Genomic DNA, 20526 nt, shown 5'->3' on the forward strand with positions numbered 1-20526 from the left:
TACAAAAACTTGACTTCAGGTTCATAAACACTAAAAAAACAAACTATAAATGACCTGGGTAATTACAATCATTCCTCAAAATCTTGCTAGCAGAGTATTGTATACCTTTTCATAACCTTAAAAGATACAGGACAGATTACATAGTGGTAGAGAAAACAGACCACTCAAACTAGCCACCTATTACTCAAATTATTGAACAGTTCCATTTCTATAATATGTTGACAGTGCATTTCATAAATATGACAATATAAAAAATAATAGGCTATTTGTAGGTGGGGGTCTAGGTCAAATATCCATGTAATTCTTTTTACTTTATCCACTGTAATTTGTAATTTAATTAATAAACGACTCTTGCTTTATTTTTTACTTTGGTGGTGGTTTTTTTCAATCAAGAATCAGTTTGGTGTATAAACCTTAAGTGTTTATGTGTGGGTTCTATGCTTGATTTTCCTCACCCATTTAAACAAAAAGGGTAATAGTATCTCCCTAGGCCCAGAGAAAACATCATATACCTAATCTTTATTAATAATATAGTATTAACTCTTGAGCCCTTTTTAAAAGATACTGAAAGTCATGTAGTTTATCACAATGTTGAAATATGAATAAACTTAAAGGGAGAATTCTTTCTTCAGTATTATGTACAATTTACTGAGTGAGCTACCAATTCCATTTGTTTCTTAGGACTTTTTTTATTTGCCATTTCTTGAGATTTTCTACTTGTCATATACTCAAGTCCACCATTTAAATTTGCAAAGAAGTGATGGATGTTTCATTTTCCGTGTAGCCTAACAATTTTAAGATGAACGCTTCACTCATCACTCGGTTATAACTTCACTTCAGACTGCGCAGCATTCTGAGAAGGGAGAAACTATAGTTTTCCTTGCGGATGCCAGCTACTGGTGGCTAGGGTGTTTTGACCATTCTTAGTACCAAACAGACCTCACCTGCGTGGAAAGGGTGGAGCTCCATTGCTCCATTGCCTTCCCCAAGACCTTCAAACAGTCTCGCCCTCTTCCCGCAGCCCTGCAACCCCGCCTCCCCTACGTCGAGCGCGGGCTCAAGCCAGGGAGCCTCTGAGGCCCCGCCCCCACGCGTCTGCGCTCTAGCGAAGGGGCGGGGCGCCGGCGCGCTGACACCTGGCAGCAACGGCGGGGCGGGCCGAAGGCGCGCGTGGGCTGGGATTGGCTAGGGCGACGCAGGGAGGGCGGGGGGCAAGGAGGAAAGACGGTTGTAGGGCTCGAGCTTGTGCCCAAACCTGGGTGGCCTGAGGGGCGCGGAGACTCGGGGTTTAGGGATACCGCAGAATAATGGCGGCCCGGTATGAGCCGCCCAACCCTCCTCTTCCCCTCTGTGGTCGCCGTCGCCGCCGGAGTCGCCGGGACCCTTTGGTCTGCGCGTGTTAGTTGTAAGGCCGCTGCCCGCCCGTCAGCCCTCCGGTTTACCGGCGCTCCCTCTTACTGCCAGCCCGGGGGTCGGGCTGGCGAATAACTCCTACTCCCATCTCACCCACCAATCAGCCGGCCGGGATCATGGAGGACTTGAAGCTGGAGTTCCCCTCTCTCCCACAGTGCAAAGAAGATGCCGAGGTGAGTTGGCCTCGCACAGGCCGAGGGGCAACCGCAGGCCCCAACCGTCGAACTGTCCAGCGGTACAGGAGTCCTGAGGGCATCCCGGGACCTCGGGGTGGAGCCTCCGGCTCTGGGGAGGTCGGCTCTTTCCCTGATTCAGTTCTTATCTCCTTTCTGAGACGCCGCCGGTGCGCTTGGTTCTGGGTAGTTTAATGAGATGAGCTAAAGTAGTCCCTTTCCCCGCTTAGGTCAGCGTCGAGGACTGACTTGGAGTGAGGTTCCCCTTTTATTGCCAAAGCAACACGAGAGTAATGTTGTTTTTAATCTCATTTTGAGGGATGTCTTTGGTGTCACAGAGTTCACTTGTAGGACACATGCCCCGGCTCCCCACCCACATGTGGAATAGACCTGGGGCCTGACTTTCAAAATGGGCCTTCTAAAAGTTTTCCAAAGTTTTCTTTTCTTTTTTTTTGCATCAGAGCTACAAAGTTGGCTCATTTGAGTCTGAAAAACTAAATCAGAATTCTTTCCCTTCGGAGGAAAGTTAATAATGAGAATAAAATTCTTCATAGCTTGGTCTTCTGATTTCTAATTTGAGGTTTTCTTTATAACCCACTTTACTTCTCTGTCTAACATTTGTATTGAGTTGAGTTTCTTTTCCACCTGTCGCTAGAATATTCTGAAATGTAAACTAGTAACAGGACAAGGCATGCTTTAGGATAATCAAGAAAAAATACAATTTCTGGTTTTGAAGATCTTAAAACTAATTGGAAGAAGAAAACTCTAATTTTAAGAGACCATTCAGTTTACACCAGATATTCATTCTATTGAGTAGGTTCATTTGGAGTTCACGTTTTTCAGTGGGATCTTTTGCTTCTGATAGTGATCCTTAAGAAATGCATATGTTTTTAGAGTAGACTCGAATAGGTGGGGAAAAGTTGAATTTATGTTTAAAATGAATTTAACTCTTTACTTCATTTAATATGGAATAATGTGAATGAGAGGTATGCTTCTATATCCTCAAAATTATTCGGTCATTTTAGCACTCTTAGGAAGCAATCGTAGGAATAAAGGAGACAGTTGAAGAAATTGTAGCTTACTGAGAATAAGTGATTTGCCATGGTAACACCATAGCACAAAGACAGTGAGAACCTTGATCTCATGAATCTTATTAATTCATTGTTCTTTTTAATACACCTCAATTCTTTTCTGCTTTCATCTTTAAACTTCTTTTTTTTTTAAAGATTTTATTTATTTATCCTCAGAGGGAAGGAAAGGAGAGAGGGAGAGAAATATCAATGTGTGGTTGCCTCTCATGAGTCCCCTGCTGGGAACTGGCCTGCAACCCAGGCATGTGCCCTGACTGAGAATCGAACCATGATCCTTAGGTTCTCAGGCCCATGCTCAATCCACTGAGCTACACCAGCCGGGGCTCATCTTTAAATTTCTAGTTTAAAATGTTTAAAGACTTGCCCTTGACTAGTGAGGCTCAGTTGGTTTTCCCCCAAAGCAAAAGATCAGGTCCCTGGTTTGATTCCTGGTCAGAGCACATGCTTGGGTTGCCAGCTGGCCCCAGCTGGAGCATGTGTGAGGGGCAACGGATTGTCCCTCCCTTCTCCTTTCTCTAGAAATAAATATAATATTTTTTAAAAGAAAGGTCTAAAGACTTTACATTTAATCCTTTTAAAAAAGATTTTACTTACTTACTTTTAAACAGAGAGGAAAGAGGAGAGAAACACTAATGTGTGGTTGCCTCTCATGCTTCCCCACCAGGGGCCTGGCCCCCCAACCCAGGCATGTGTCCAGAAGTAATGGAACCTGCCACCCTCTGCTTCACAGTCTGGGACTCAATCCACTGACCCACACCAGCCAGGGCTACATTTAATCTTCTATTGGGTATATAATGTGTAGAAATTAGAAAATTTTACTGGGAATATAGCTTCTTTTCTGTGGGACAAAAGTAATGTTTAAAGCCTAGTAGATAATGATGCAAATATTACTGCAGAAAGCCATTTCTTTATTTGGCATTAGACGTTTCTTCTCTATTTGTTGCAAAACTGAGACTGGCTTAAAGAAAAAGAAGTAACTAAATCTAGAAAGCTAGAGGTACAGCTAATGTCAGAGTCTTGACTAGACATTATTGTAATGCATCAGGACTGCTGCTACCTCTCATCACACTTGTCTCTACTTTCTCTCCAGGTCTGTGCTTTTCCTTAGGCTTTTTCCAGGGAATTTGGCCAACATCTGCTCCAGGCTCATACCGTGATGGAGGCTACACATTGAGAAATAAAAGCACTTCTCTCCAAGCTTTAGTGTTTAAAATCTAGAGGACTGACCGAACTTAGGTCATGTGCCTATACTTTGGATCAGTCACTATAGCCAGGAAATGGTAAATATAATGAAGGGCCCAGGCTAGGTTGTATGTGAAGTTTATCATTGGTAGACATTTCCACAGAAGATGGAGAGTGCTTTTTGGGCAGACAGAATGATAAATATCCATTAAATAAGGCATGTAATTATTCGTGGTGAACTAATAAAACAAGGTTAATTTTCTACTTTTCAATGAGATACGTGAAATATCAAATTGCCTTAAACCTAGTTAGCATGAACCAGCCAGCACAGTGCCTTCTACATAGGAAGCACTACATGAAAAGCTCAGTTACAACTCAAATCTTGTTTTAATAAAAATGGAATTCAAGTAATGAATTCCCTTAATGATTGATGTGATCAACCTATGATTATATCATCTCTGTAAGAATGTTATTTCGAAGTTTCTTGAAATACTGGTCAGGGCATTCTTTATAGGACAGTGCTAGTATTACCAGTACAAAGTGCCCAAAGCTTGGAAAGGCCCAAACCCAACACATCAGAGTTTGGCATAAGAAAAGTTTATTGACTGAGAGGCACCAGCCAAAAAAGGTGGGGAGCCTTAGTAGTTACTCAAATCCATCTTCAGAATTGGGAGGAAGTGTTTTTGTAGTACTCAGCCCCATACAGAATTTCTGAAATGATTAGTTCGTCTATGCAAGACTAAGCAGGAGCTATTAACCCAAAGGCCATGGAACAATGCAGGCTTGAACAAGATGGAGTCAAACCAAGCATTTCATTCTCAAACTAGATCAGTTTGCAAAAAGATTGACACTCCTTTGTTTAACACTATATCATGATTTTCCTGTTTTGAGGATGAAGTTCAGACCTGCAACATCATTTAGAAGGTCTTGTGATATTGCATCTACCTACCTCTAAACTCATGAGCTACTGTTCCCCTTGCTCTCTTCTCAGCATACCCTAGTTATATTCATCTCTCAGTTTCTGGAATACTTTTGTTTTTTCTCCCTACTTTGTGAATTTTGCTGTTTTCCTCTGCCATGGCTACCACCACTCCATTTATCCTCAACTAACTAACTACAAGCATATATAGCACAACATTTCCACCAACGAAGCACCATGTATGTAAACAGTGGACCCATGGATGGAGCTGAAAACATTTCTTTCGCATAGTGACATTGTAATTATCATAGTGCAACAAATTATGTAAATAAATACCAAATATATCTCTCTGGCATAAGGATTATTTTAGGCTGGTTAATTTTAAGAAATGGTAAGATTGTCAGCTTTGGAAACCAATTACACATAGAAGTTACCCTTTGTAAAAGACATCTACCTTTGAAAGGAAGATCTTCATTTGTAAAAATCCTTTCCTGTCCCAACCAAGAAGAGGGTGGTGACCGTATCTCTAGAAACTCTTACCAGCATAGAAGACAAGACAAAGACTTAAGTGTGCATGGCAGCCTTATTCTCCTTACTGTGCTTTTCCTGATAACTTCCTGTAACTGACTCCCCTACTCCCAATTTCTTTTATCGTCAGCTGAAGGTGATATTTAAGATGCTGGCCCTAGCCATTTTGGTAAGTTACTCAGTTTTGGGTCTCTCCTTTTTCAACAGAAAACTACAGGCCCAAAATGGTGTCACTTGAGCTAAAAGCCCATGATAAACCTGAATACCTGATCCAATTGCAGTTCAGCCTCTACCAGAAACATAATCAATCAGTTTGGGATTTTTTGATCGTTACTAGTAAGATAATCTGCCTGATAAGACCCCTGACCTTGCTCTAAGGGAAAGTGTCCTTGCCTGAAATAATCCATTCTTTTAGTTTCTTAGTCTTACCTTCTTTCTGCCTATAAAAGCTTTCCATTTTGTACAGCTCATTAGAGTACCCTTCTAGTTGCTAGACAGATGCTGCCCAATCGTGAATTGCTTGGCTAAGCCCATTAGATCTTCAAATTTACTAGGTTGAATTTTGTTTTTTAACACTTCCATGTGTACAGGAGTTATGAATCATGTTAAAATTTTGTTTTTCTTCTGTTAATCTGTTTTTTATTACCAGGATGTCTCAGCCAAGAACCCAGAATAAAGGCAAAATAAATTTTCCTCTCTATTTTCCATGATAGGCTAAAAGTTTCATAAGGAAGCTTAGTCACTATTAAGTTTCTGTCTTATTTGCCAATGTTTCTTTCATTTAACACAGTGTCAGGTATATATTATAAGCTTAACTAATGTTTGTTGAATTAATTAAAGAATCCTGATTGGTTTTGTTAAAAAACAAAATTCAAAAAAAATTGATGATCTAATTGGCTTTAATTGATTCATGAATAGGAGCAGCATCCCATCTAGCAACTAGAAACAAAATTTATGTAGAGAGTAATGCACTGATATTAAATGTGCAATTCAGTGTTTGGTAAATAAATGTATTAGGCTGTTGACACAGGCTGTGAAAGAATTCACAAAAAGAGGAAAATGCAAAGAGCAAAGTTTTACTCACTTTCCAAGGGCGGAAAGAGGCTATGCATGGAGAAATACACCGGCACTGAAAGGTGGGACTGTGAGCTTTTATTGGATTACAAAGGGTGGTGGTTGCTGTTGTGTGGATGATGGGGGGTTGCACCACAGGACGTTTCTGTTTGTGTAAGCTGCTTGGGGCTTACAAATAAAGATATCTATCTTACAAAAGATAACATTTTCTGTAATGTTATCTTTTGCTTGGGGCTGTGGGCAACAGTTAGCCACATTCTGTTCTTGCTTTTCCAGTAACTTTTCAGTAGTGGGGACACAACCTCAAAAGAGTGAAAACAGCAGTCCTGTTTAACAAGGTCATAGGGCTGCTCAGCAAATGGTGCCACAGTAGGGGTGGTGCGGGCTTTGTCCTTTCAGTACAGGGTGGGCAAAAGTAGGTTTACAGTTGTTCCTACGGAAAATAGTACAATAATTAATACATAATAATAGAAGAATACACCGTGTTTTGTGTACTTACAACTGTAAACTGCGGTTGCCCACCCCTGTGTACATCAGTGGAACTACTCCTTTTAAGGTATAGACTGTTTCTACCAACCTGGAAAGTTATATCCATTTCCAGGCAATCCCTACCTCATCCGATAATGGGCAACAAATGTTATGATTTCTTTAATTATAGTTTAGTTTTATCTGTGTTGAACTTCATATAAGTGAAATCATACAGAAGGGACTCTTCTTTATGGCTTCTTTCACTGAGTGTAATATGTATGAAATTCATCTATATTGTTATGTTTATGAATAGTTGATTCTTTTCTGTTGCTGAGTACTATAGTACTGTGTGAATACCATGGTTAGACATTTGGGTTATTTGGGATTATGGTGAATAAAGTTATTTTAAATATTCTTATTGTACAAATCTTTTTGTGAACATATGTTTCACTTCTCTTTGGTAAAATCTGAGGAGTGAAATTGCTAGATAACAAGATGGGTATATTTTTAACATTTTGTTTAACACTTCGATTAGCAACTTTTGAGAGTCTCAGTTGCTCCACAATATTACTAGCATTTGGTGGTGTCCATCTTTTTAACTTTAGCCTTAGGGGTATGGAGTGGTATCTGGTATCTTTTGCTTTTAGTTTGAATTTCCCTAATGACTAATGATGTTGAGCACCTTTTTTTGTGCTGTTGGCCATTTTTATATTTTCAGTGGTGAGATGTCTTTGCGTATTTTAAAAATTGAGTCACCACTCTATTGTTGGTGTATTTTTATATATTTTGAATATAAGTCTTTTGTTGGATATACGTATTAAATATTTTTTTCCAGTTTTTGGCTTGCTCTTTCATTTTCTTAGCAGTTTCATTTCATTCAGCTAACGTTTTTAATTTCATGAAATGTAATTTACCAGATTTTCTTTCTTTATGCTCAATACCTTTTGCACTCTCTCTTTTTTTTTTTTAAGATTTTATTTATTTATCTTTACAGGGGAAGGGAAGGAGAGAGGGAGAGAAACATCAATGTATGGTTGCCTTTTGTGCGTCCCCTGCTGGGAGTTGGCCTGCAAGGAACTGGTCTGCAACCCAGGCATGTGCCCTGACTAGGAATCGAACCTCGATCCTCTGATTCGCAGGCCCGCGCTTAATCCACTGAGCTACACCAGCCAGGGCCCTTTTGCACTCTCTTAAGACATGTTTCCTTTTTCCAAGGTTGCAAATATATTGTCCTGTTTTCTTAGAAATTTTACCATTTTTGCATTTATGTTTATATACAGTCTTTTATTTGTTCAATGAGTATTTATTGAGTGCCTACTATGTGCCAAGCACTGTTGTCAAGCATTGGAAATACATACAGCAGTGAAGCAAGACAGATGTTTGTGTGCATGTGTGTCTGGGGGCAGGATCAAATTTCATTTAATTTTCCAGGTATTTAACCAGTTTTTCCAGTACCACTTGCTTAAAAAGGACTTTTCCTTCTTCCCTGCACTGCCTTGGTATGTTTCAGGAAAACTGACTGCAAATGTGTTAAGTCTTTTGGAATACATTTATTTCCATTTCTCTATTTGCATTTAATCTGGAAAAAAGAGTTCTCTTTTTTTGGTGTGCTGTTGGTAGCTGTTTCATTGTTTACCTGTGCACTTCTTTTCCTTATCTTGCTTGGGGTTTATTGGGCTGCCAGCTTCTTTTTTTAAAAATATATTTTATTCATTATACCATTACAGTTGTTCTATTCCCCCTTCATTCCCCTCCACCCTGCACACCCCTCCCCCACCACTCCCCCCCTTTAGTTTATGACCACATGTCTCAAGTTGTTTAGATTCTGTATTTCCCCTACTATTCTTGCCCTCCCCCCTATCTATTTTTTTTACCTACCATCTATGCTACTAATTTTCTGTACCTTCTCCCCCCTTCTCCTCCTCCCACTCCCCTGTTGCTAACCCTCCATGTGATCTCCATTTCTATGGATCCGCTCCTAATCTAGCTGTCCTCTTGGTTTGCTTTTGTTTTAGGTGTGGTTGTTAGTAACTGTGAGTTTGCTGTCCTTTCACTGTTCATATTTTTTATCTTCCTTTTCTTAGATAAGTCCTTTTAACATTTCATATAATAAGGGCTTGGTGATGATGAATTCCTTGAACTTGACCTTATCTGAGAAGCACTTTATCTGCCCTTCCATTCTAAATGAAAGCTTTGCTGGATAGAGCAGTCTTGGATGTAGGTCCTTGCCTTTCATGACTTGGAATACTTCTTTCCAGCTCCTTCTTGCCTCTAAGGTCTCTTTTGAGAAATCCGCTGACAGTCTGATGGGAACTCCTTTGTAGGTAACTTATCTCTTGATGCTTCTAGGATTCTCTCCTTCATTTTAATCTTTGGGCTGCCAATTTCTGAGACATGGTATCGTTAACCAGTTTGGGGAAATCTCATTAATATCTTTTTAAATTTTTATTAAAATTTTTGAGTGACTATTAGTAAAATTATATAGATTTGAAGTGTGTAATTAATAATACATCATGTACTGCATTGTGTGTTTACCACCCAAAGTCATATCTCCCTTTGTCACCATATATTTAACTTCCTTTAAAACCCTTTTCTATTAGCACTTCTACCTAGTCCCCTTTCCCTCTATTGTTTGTGTGAGTTTTGTCTTGTTAGTTCTTTTTTTTTTTTCAGTTTTATACCCCACATGTGAGTGAAATCATGTGGTTCTTGACTTTTTCTGTCTAACTTATTTTGTTGCTTCTGGAGATAGGCCTGTAATGATATAAACTTCCTTGTTATTACTGCTTTTGCTGTACCTCAAAAGTTTTGATGTGTCATATTCATTTGTCTTTATGTATCTTTTGATCTCTCCTTTTATTTCTTCTTTGATCCAATTTTTTCTTTAGTAGCATGTTTTTTAATCTCCGCATATTTGTGTTTTTTTCCTGCTTTTTATAGTTGATTTCCAATTTCAGAGCCCTGTGGTCAGAGAATATGCTTGGTATGATTTCTGTCTTAAATTTGTGTCCCAGTATATGGTCTAGCCTTGAGAATGTTCCATGTGTGCTAGAGAGGAATGTAAAATCTGATGTTCTGGGGTGAAAGGCTCTGTACTTGTTCTTTATGTCCATCTGGTCTAACATGTCACTTAAGACAGATATTGATTGATTGATTTTTCTGTTTGTCCAATCTATCCATAGCTGTCAGCAGGGTATTTAGGTCCCTTATTATTATCATTTTTGTAGTTTCTCCCTTTAGTTCTGTTAGTAGTTACTTTATTTATTTTGGTGCTCCATAATTGGATACACATATATACTGATAAATGTTTTGTCTTCTTGTATTGTCCCCTTTATCATTATAAATGTCCATCTTTGCCCTGGCTGGTGTAGCTCAGTTCACTGAGTGCCGCGTGTAAACAGAAAGTTCACTGGTTCACAGGCCAGGTCCCCAGTTGGGAGCATGTGAAAGGGCCCCTAATTGATATATCTCTCACACACTAATGTTTCTCTCCCTGTCTTTTCCCTCCCTTCCCCCTCTCTAAAAATAAATAATAAATGAAATCTAAAAATAATTAAGTGAGTAAGTGTCCATCTTTGTCTCTTGTTACTTGTTTTAATCTTGAAATCTATTTTGTTGGGTATAAGTACATCTACTTTTCTCGGGATGCCATTGCTTAGAGTATCATCTTCTGCCTTTTCACTTTGAGTTTATATTTGTATTTGCAGTTGAGATGTTTCTCCTGAAGGCAGCATTTGGCTGGGTTTTGTTTTTTGTTCCAGCTTGCAACTCTGTGCCTTTTCATTGCTGGATCGAGTCCACTTACATTTAGGGTAATTATTGATATATGAGGATTTCCTATAGCCAATTTATTTTGTTTTCTGGTAACTCTATCACCTTTGTTTGATGTTTTCCTTGTGTTTCTGTCACTTTAGTTTGGTGGTATTCTATGATTTTGTTTTACTGTTTCCTCTTTTTTATGTTATGTGTCTCAGTTTCTGAATTTTTGTTTGTAATTACAATTAGGTTTTGGAAGAATTTTTTCATGTATACAGCAGTCCTTTTTCTTTTGAATGCATCTTCTCCCTTTGCAAAAGCAGACCCTTACCACCTCCCCTTTTATGATTTTGTTGTCACACATTTTCTTTCTTTATGCTGTGTTTTCATTTCTGAATTGCAATAGCTATTGTCATCTCTTTTTTAATGTTTTTTTTTATCCTTTAATGTTTGTTATATTTAAGTACATAATACTCTGTTCTGAATAAGGGTTGCAGTTTCCTGCTTCTGTCTGTCATCTTACTCATAGTTTTGTATCCTTTAGTCTTTTTGTTTTAGATAGAATAGCCCTTCAGTATTTCCTGTAAGGCATGTCTTATGGTGATAAATTCCTTCAGCTTCTGTATGTCTGGAAAAGTATTTTTCCTTCATATCTGAAGGATAACTTTGCTGGATATATTATTCTTGACTTGTAATTTACTCTTTCAATAATTGAAATTTTTGATTCTACTTTCTCCTGGCTTGTGGGGTTTCTGCTGAAAGATCCAATAATCTAATAGGATTTCCTTTATAGATTATTACTGTCTTCTTTTCCCTGGCTGCCTTGAGAATTTTTTTTTGGTCACTCTTAATTAATTTTTGACACTCTTAATACAATAATGTGCCTTAGAGAAGGCCTTTTGGGGTTAAGATTATTAGGTGTTCTGTTTGCTTCCAGGATTTATAGGATCCAGCTCTTTCCATTGAGAAGTCCCTTGATTATTTCTTTCAATTGGCTCTCTGTTCCCTTTCCCTCTTTTCTCCTCTTTACATACCCATTATTATTTTCTTTTTTTTAAAAAAGATTTTATTTATTTTTAGAGAGAAAAAGGAAGGGAGAAAGAAAGGGAAAGAAACATTAATGTGAGAGAGAAACATTGATCAGCTAGCTGCCTGTCACACGTGCCCCAACTAGGGGACTGAACCTACAACACAGGCATGTGCCCTTACCCGGAACCAAACCGGCGACCATTTGTTTTGTGGTATGATGACCAACCAACTGAGCCACCCAAGGTCAGAGCAGGTATACTCATTATTCTTATATTGTTCTTTCTGCTTTTTCTGATGGAGTCAGATAGTTCTCATAGAGCCCTCCCTCCCTCCCTCCCTCTCATTTTTCTTTTCTTTCACCTGCATCATTTCTAGATTTCTATCTTCAATAGCAGGAATTCTTTCCTCCATTTGCTCAGTGCTGTTTCAAAGCTCACTAGTTTATTCTTTATCTCTTATTGAGTTCCTCAGCTCCAGATTTTCTATTTGGTTATTATTTTTATTTTTTTCAAATATAAGAGAAAGGGCTCAAGGCCTTAACCTTTCACCCCACCTCAGGGAGGTCCCAAGAAAGGAGATTGGAAGCATAAGGAGGCACCTCTAGCCAACCCAGAGGGTGATGAGGTGATCTGAGTCATGGCACCATATGTTACAGGCAGTGTTGGCAGGAAAATGACACAAGTTTTTACTGCAGAGTTGGATCTCAGTTCTGGATTTAGGCAAAGAAAAAAATTAGAGCCAAGGATTCAAATTTTAAGAGGAAGCTTATTTAGAAAGTTACAGAGGCTACTATTTTTTTTAGTAAAGTGAGTGATAGGAGAAATGGTTTTAAGGAAACAAGTTAGAGGGGTAAAAGAGGGGCCTTTGGAACTTAGGAAAGTATATTTGAAAAGAGGAGTAAAGCAGGCATGCCCTGGCTGGAGGAATAAAAAGTGCCTGTTTGGTTCTTTTGTTTGTTTGTTTGTTTGTTTGTTTTTAGAGGGGAAGGGAAGGAGAGAGGGAGAGAAACATCAACCTGTGGTTGTCTGCCACGTGCCCCCTGCTGGGGACCTGGCTTACAACCCAGACATGTGCCCTGACTGGGAATTGAACTGCGACCCTTTGGTTTGAAGGCCTAGGCTCAGTCCACTGAGCTACACCCACCAGGGCTGTTTGGTTCTTTTTTTTTCAAGTTTAAACCTCTTTGGTGAAGTGTTCATGTTGTTGATTTTACTTCTGAATTCGTTAAACTGCTTGAGTTTTTCAAAACTGCAGTCTTGAATTCTCTGTCACTTATTTTTCAAATTTTTTAAATTTCAAAATTTGTTTTTTTACTTTTTTCCATCACCATTTACCCTGCTCTGTCATTGAAATTACATATTTCCATGTCTTTAAGTTTATTTTCTGGATATTTTTTACTTTTTCCCAAGATGCCTTGTTACCTTGGTTATTCGTGGTATTGATGGATTTTTTTCTCTGCTTATGCACTTATGGGAATGAAATCTGCTCCAAGAGTAATATTTCTCTATTTAGTAAGTTGTATTCAAGTGCAAGTTTTTGTTTACTCTTACACTGCTTCATCTTCTTGGATCTCTGTGGGATGGTTAAAAATGCCCTGTACTCCCTGGAGAAGTAGGTGTCTTCTCTGTAACTGGGTCTTCTCTGTCTCAGAGCACCATCCCCATGGAGAAAAGTGGTGGGCAGTGGGATTCAAAACTTGTGAAATCCCAGTGTTGCCCCTGCAACCAGTTGTTGGACTGCTGTAGATATCCCAGGTGTTCCCACTGGGCTCAGCTGCAGTGGGTGGGAGCAGGTGGACTGGGAGAAGCTGGCTTCTGTGTTTGTGGCTTTGTTCTCCTCCCAGCAGCTGCAGCTGTCACACTCCCAGCATTGGGACCAGCCCCAGCTTGTGCCCATCACTCAGGAAGGAATGCCTCTGCTTCTCCAGTTCTCAAGGCTGCAGATAGTGTGCTTGCAACTCTATACTTACTGCCACAGCTGCTTCTGGGGCCTGCTGCTAGCTCTAGGAGGGTGAGAGAAGTCCAGCTCTGAGCTCTGGGAGATTGAAGGAGGGTGAATAAGAGTGAGGGAGGGTCTGGGGAAGTGGCCAGGCTCCAGTGGCTTTGTTTTCTGCCTGGTAATGGTGGCTGCCAGACCACTGCTGCCATAACTCTGCCGTAAATCTCTGTCCCCATTACTAGATTTAGCTACAGTATGTCCTGACGACTCAGGCAGGTATGTTTCCATTTCTCTCTTCTAAGTGCTGCAGAGTGTGCGCTGTAATCTGATACCTCCCCTCTCCCGAGACCCACAGTGATCTCCTGGCTGCATTAGTGTCACCTGTCTCCATATTCCTGTTTCTTACCAGTTTGTCTCCCAATTCACCCACCTTCAGATAGATGTTTCAATGTGTGCATCTCTCAGATGTGTTTATGTGTTCAATGGGGAGTCCTTTGTTGAATTACAGCTGTTCAACCTGTAACTTGAAGGAGACAGACCAGTAGAACCTCTCACGCCACCATGCTTCTGACATCAAGAACACTATCTTGTGGGCGGGCAGGGCTGGGAATATAAGACAGAAAGCTGTACTTGAACAAGAATTAAATTTTAAAAAATATTAAAATAAAAAATTTTAAAAAAGAACACTATCTTGTGTAATATTTACTTTCCTTTATTTTTTTCTCCTTCTGGAACCTAGATTCTATGATCTTAGAATCTGTGGATGACCTTTCCAACTCTGAATTTAGGTCATTTGAAAGGTCATTTCTGTTTTCCAGTTCACAGATTCTTTGTGTCCTTTCTTCTGTTTAGCCTATCCACTGTTTCTTATTTTCAGTTTCAGTTACAGTTTTTCATTTCTACATATTTATTTGCTTCTCTTAAAAATATGATAATATCATATTTTTGATATTATAATTATATATCATTAAATATGTTAAGTGTTTTGTATTTTTCATCATTGTCATAACTGTAATCTGTGTCATTCAGTTATATCTTTTTTTCATGATAGCTCATTTCCAACCCCCAACCCCTTTTTTTAAGTCAGTTTTTTATTGTGAGCTCATTGAACTTACTGTGTGAATTATTTCTGACTAGATTTAGGTTATGTACGTACCTCCAGGGAGAAAAATGCATTTGCTTCTCCCAGGAACCCATGGACACTATTTACCCAGGTCCCCATGACATTAAATTTTCACTTGGCCTCACAAAGGTAATCGAATTCTAATGCCAGACTTGAGTGAAGGCCAGATTCTGTGGTTAGGAACACCCCACCCCACCATTACCTCCACATTCTGCTCAGACCCAAAGCTGAGAAAGGCAAGAATACTCATTTCTGTGAGATTGAGGTGTGGGGTTTTCCCCCCTCCCTAGTTTATCTTTCACTGAGGTTGTTGCCTTTTAGGGTCCCAGCTTTTTGCTCTTGATCTGACTTCTCATTTTGAGCAGGTCCTAGGCTTTGTCTTATGTCTCACATATATAGTACAGTTTAAAATATGGCCGTGATGAGGATGTGGAACAACTAGAACCTCCATACCTTGCTGGAGGGAGTGTAAATTGGTTTTGGAAAACTTTAATCCGTTTCTAGTAATGCCAAATATATGCTTACCTTGTGATGTAGCAATTCCATTGCTATGTACATGTCCAAGAGAAACAAATGCATGTGTCCACCAAAGGACACAGAAGATTTTCATAGAAACTTTATTCATAATTGCTTAAACCTGGAAGCTACTTAAATCTCCACAGAAAAATAGGTAAATTGTAGAATATTCATATAGTAGAATACTGCACAGCAATAACAAAGGAACAAACTACTGACGTATTCAACAACATGGATGAATCCTGTAGGCACTATGTGGAATGAAAGAAGCCAGGCATAAAAATAATATTGTTGTATGATTCCACTTATTTGAAGTTCAAAAGTAGACAAAACTAATCTGTCGTGGTAGAACTTGCTTGTTAGTTTAGCTGTGCATTAAAAGACAATTTTTAGAAGTATATTTTAACTCATCACTTAGACTATTTCTCAGGATTTATAGTCTACTACTACATTGCTGAGACCAATTTTCAAGATTACAAATAAAATGTATTTTCTGTTTCTTTTCTCTTTTTTAAAGTGCTTTTTAAAAAAAATATTTTATTTTTAGAGAGAGGAAAACGGAGAGAGGGAGAGAAACATCCATGTGCAGGAGAAGCATTGATCCGTTGCCTCTCCTACACCCTCAGCTGGGGACTTGGCCCACAACTCAGGCACGTGCCCTGACTGGGAGTCTAAGGGGCAGCCTTTTGGTCCGCAGGCCACTGAGCCATGCCAGCCAGGACTGTTTTTTTTGTTTGTTTGTTTTGTTTTATTTTTTGTTTTTAAAGCCTACAGTCATTGCAGGAGTATCCTTCCTTTCTATTATGGGTGTATAACAGTTCTACATTATATGTTAAAAGTACTACTCTGATGCGCTGGCTGCCTGGCTCAGTTGGTGAGAGCATCTACTAAAAGGTTGTGAGTTTGATTCCTGGTTGGGGGTTTGTATGGGAGGCAATCTGTGTGTCTTTCTCTCTGCCCTGCCCCCTGGAAAAAAATCGATGAACATATCCTCTGGTGAGGATTAAAGAAAAAAATTTCTGATTTGGGGAATCTGGATAAAGGAATTTCTTGTATGTTCTTTTGCAACTTTTCTGTAATCCTAGGCATGTGCCCTGACTGGGAATTGAACCGCGATTGTGTGGTTCGCAGGCCCTCGCTCAATCCACTGAGCTATACCAGCCAGGGCCTAAAATTTTTTTAAAATGAAAGTATTTAAACTTCTAGTTTTAACTTTAGAAACCTAATTACTATTTATAATTCTGAATTTTATGCAGCCAAGTTAGAAATTTGGAGTGCAATCTATTTACAAATTAGGACTATTTGTATTTTTTGAAGATTTTTATTTGTTTTTTATTTTTATTTTTTTTTAGAGGGGGAGGGAAGGAGAAAGAGGAAGAGAAATATCAATGTATGGTTGCCTCTCACATGCCCCCTACTGGGGACCTGGCCAACAACCCAGGCATGTGTCCTGACTGGGAATCAAACCAGTGATCCTTTGCTTCACAGGCCAGCACTAAATCCACTGAGCCACATGAGCCAGGGCAAGGACTATTTGTATTGTATTTGATTTTTTCACTCAATTTGCTGTAACTGTTTTAATTTTCTAACTTTTAAAATATTTTATTTTTTGCCATTGGGATTTAGTATTAATTTTAATCTTCTTTATCTTGGTCTACACTCCAAAGACAGAATGAAATATATGCTTTGTTGAAATGTATCTTTCAAGGGAATTAACTAGACAGAATCTTAAGCCAAAGTAAGGTATGGAAAAGGCTGTTTGATAAGCATCTGGCAGTTAATATCAGGGATGACAAATACCTGTCACATACCACTCTTCTTTCATCCGTGGCAGATACTGCTTATTGGTCACAGCCCTCTTTTCCTCCATAGTGTTTCTCCACACGTTGTTTTAGCTATCTAGTGCCAGTTGATTTGAATTGGTATGAATGACAGAAGTTTATTTAACATCTCTGATTTAGAGGATTATTTAGTGGAGAAACTTCTAGAATATCCTTATAATTAATGAACTACCCCATCCATTGTATGAAGTAACATATCATAATTTTGGAAGCCCAATTATTTAAAGAATATCTTAATCGTTTTTTTGGCACTTAAATTTTCAGGGGTTTGTGAAGCTAATTGAATCTGCTATTTTTATAGAATATTCTTTTTTTAACTTTTTTAAAAATATATTTTATTGATTATACCATTACAGTTGTTCTATTCCCCCCTTCATTCCCCTCCACCTGCACACTCCCTCCCCCACCATTCTCCCCCCCTTAGTTTATAACCACGTGTCTCAAGTTCTTTAGATTCTATATTTCCCCCACTATTCTCGCCCTCCCCCATCTATTTTCTACCTACCATCTATGCTATTTTCTGTGCCTTCTCCCCCCTTCTCCTCCTCCCACCCCCCTGTTTCTAACCCTCCATGTGTTCTTCATTTCTATGGTTCCACTCCTGATCTAGCTGTCCTCTTGGTTTGCTTTTGTTTTAGGTGTGGTTGTTAATAACTGTGTGTTTGCTGTCCTTTCACTGTTAATATTTTTCATCTTCTTTTTCTTATATAAGTCCCTTTAGCATTTCATATAATAAGGGCTTGGTGATGATGAACTCCTTGAACTTGACCTTATCTGAGAAGCACTTTATCTGTCCTTCCATTCTAAATGAAAGCTTTGCTGGATAAAGCAATCTTGGCTGTAGGTCTTTGGATTTCATGACTTGGAATACTTCTTTCTAGCCCCTTCTTTCCTGTAAGGTCTCTTTTGAGAAATCCGCTGACAGTCTGATGGGTACTCCTTTGTAGGTGACTGTCCCCTTATCCCTTGCTGCTTCTAGGATTCTCTCCTTCATCTTAGTCTTGGCTAATGTAATTATGATGTGCCTTGGTGTGTTCCTTTTTGGGTCCAACTTCTTTGGGACTCTCTGAGCTTCCTGGATTTCCTGGAAGTCTATTTCCTTTGCCAGACTGGGGAAGTTCTCCTTTATTATTTGTTCAAATACGTTTTCCACTCGTGGCTGTTTCTTTCCCCCTTCTGGTACCCCTATAATCTGGATGTTGGAACGTTTAAAGATGTCCTGGAGGTTCCTAAACCTCTCCTCATTTTTTTGAATTCTCATTTCTTCATTCCTTTCTGGTTGGATGTTTCGTTCTGCCTTCTGGTCCATTCCATTGATTTGCGTCCCAGTTTCCTTTCCATCACTATTGGTTTCCTGGACATCTCCCTTCATTTCAATTAGTTTAGCCTTCATACGTTCCTCTAATTTGTGACTATAATCAACCAGTTCTGTGAGCATCCTGATAAATAGTGTCTTGAATTGTGCTTCTGAGAGGCTGGCAATTTCTCGGTCGCTTAGAGTTACTGGCTCTGGGACTTTGAGTTCTTCTTGTGCCATCTTTCGGGTTGTTCGTGCCTGTTCCATAGCAGGATCGGAGCCCTAAAGTGTTCACTAGAACAGGGCAACTAAGTCGCTGGGTTGTGATGTTGTATGTGGGGGCCGCAGCGGCAGACGGGAAGCCATTGTCCCTATTTTTATAGAATATTCTTTTTTTTAAAAAAATTTTTATTTATTTATCTTTAGAGGGGAAGGGAAGGAGAGAGGAAGGAAACATCAATGTATGGTTGCTTCTTGTGCATCCCCTGCAGGGAACTGGCCCCTGCTGGAAACTGGCCTGCAACCCAAGCATGTGCCCTGACTGGGAATCGAACCGCGATCATCTGGTTCGCAGGCCCGCGCTCAGTCCACTGAGCTACACCAGCCAGGGCTTAGAATATTCTTAAAGTATAATCTGTTTTTTAAAATATTCATACACTTAAATGTCACATCTTTAACTTTTTAATTGGGTGACATTTTTTATAGTGTTACTTACTTTTGTATTTTTCTTTCTTTTTAAGGAGTGGACCTACCCTATGAGACGAGAGATGCAGGTATGACAACTTTTTTGTTTATTAAGGCAACCCACATTATTATTATCATTAAATAACTTGACCTAATTTCTCAAAGGATTGGACCCCTTTGTGGCTCATCTGTTGACTCATGATCTGTCTGTCGGTTCATCACTAACTATTTTTAAATAACATATTTAAAGTTAATTGTGGATCTTAAAAGATGGGAAATGAATTATTGCCTTTTTTTATTTTCCATGGACATAGTAATGTGTGTATATGTTTAGTGAGTCACTTTGTTTTTCCGCATCTGAAAAATTGGATTCAATATTTATATTTCTTTTGAAAGCAGTTGGTTCTGCATTTGTCTAGTTTAGATAAATTCAGGAGAGTTGATTGTGTATACAAAGCTGTTAATTGGGCTGCGTCATACCTTACTTAAATACTGTATAATGTAGTATATTACTGATTTCCAATCAACTTTCATAAGTAACTCCTCCAGAAGACTGAGTTGAATACACCCAGTGTGGAATGAAGTAAGTTATAGCTAATTCTCATAATCCTTCTTTTGCATTTCTCAGTATCCATAGTCACCTCTGCTGGGCCTAGGGTCAAGCAATGTGTCTGCTCCTGGGGATCCTTTGACTTCTAAAAATCTGTTTCTTTTATTTTTTTGTGAAAATTCATTTTTAAAAAATGTGTAAGTACCTATGAGGCATTTTACTTGGTGCTGTGGGGAATGCAAAGATGAGTAAAATGTTATTTCTGCCCATAAGAAGCTGGTAGGAGAAACCAGACCTATACCCAAATATGGTATCCTATATTCTGTCCTATAGTAGCATCTTGGGTATGATAGAGCCCAGCTGAAAGCTTACTATGTTGAATTCACATAGAATAAATTTTAGTTTAACATAAAGAAGGTACTTATTTAAATTGTTGAAACTGTCAGTAAGCAAACATTTGATATTGGTCTTTATTTTTAATTTTGCTATACTTTTCTTGTATTATTAACTATTGATAACAGTTTCATCTTGTTGTATCTTTTGCTGCTTTTGACTTGGCTGAATTAGGCTTTGTGTCATTCCAAAGGGAAGATTTTCTTTATGCCTATTTCTAGATTGTAGCAGAGAATAGAAGTAAAATTAGAGATGTTTTATTAATGTAAAAGATAAAAATACAATGTACTAATTCTTCCCAAACTGCTTATAAAAGCACTGTTGTCATTGAAACTTGGTGAGGGGTGGGGGAGCCCTATAGAGGTTTGGATATCTGGAATGTATTATTCAGAACCACATTTGAACTTTGAATGTCTCATTTGATATATAAAGCATATCTGCATTTCTCTTCCCAATCATTTCTTTGCTCAAAGTAGTTAGGAAATGTTCCCTAAACAACAAGCTTTTTAGAAAATTATTATAACAACTATGTAAACACTCCACAAATCCAC

The 20526-nt window shown here is 38.8% G+C and overlaps 1 protein-coding gene across 2 annotated transcripts in view; it reads left to right on the forward strand.

Annotated features, from left to right (window-relative positions):
* Positions 1 to 1192: 1192 nt before the first annotated feature.
* The window catches only part of STYX (serine/threonine/tyrosine interacting protein), a 42499-nt gene continuing 23165 nt past the window's right edge, over positions 1193 to 20526 (forward strand). For both annotated transcript variants that reach the window (XM_037054317.1, XM_037054318.1), the window contains exons 1-2: positions 1193 to 1586; positions 19089 to 19121. In XM_037054317.1, the coding sequence (XP_036910212.1) occupies positions 1530 to 1586; positions 19089 to 19121 (90 nt within the window). In that variant the 5' untranslated portion in view covers positions 1193 to 1529. The remainder of the gene's footprint in view (positions 1587 to 19088; positions 19122 to 20526) is intronic.

The sequence above is a fragment of the Sturnira hondurensis genome, unplaced genomic scaffold (assembly GCF_014824575.4).
Source record: "Sturnira hondurensis isolate 20B ecotype Veracruz unplaced genomic scaffold, ASM1482457v3 Scaffold0008196, whole genome shotgun sequence".
Lineage (NCBI taxonomy): Eukaryota > Metazoa > Chordata > Mammalia > Chiroptera > Phyllostomidae > Sturnira > Sturnira hondurensis.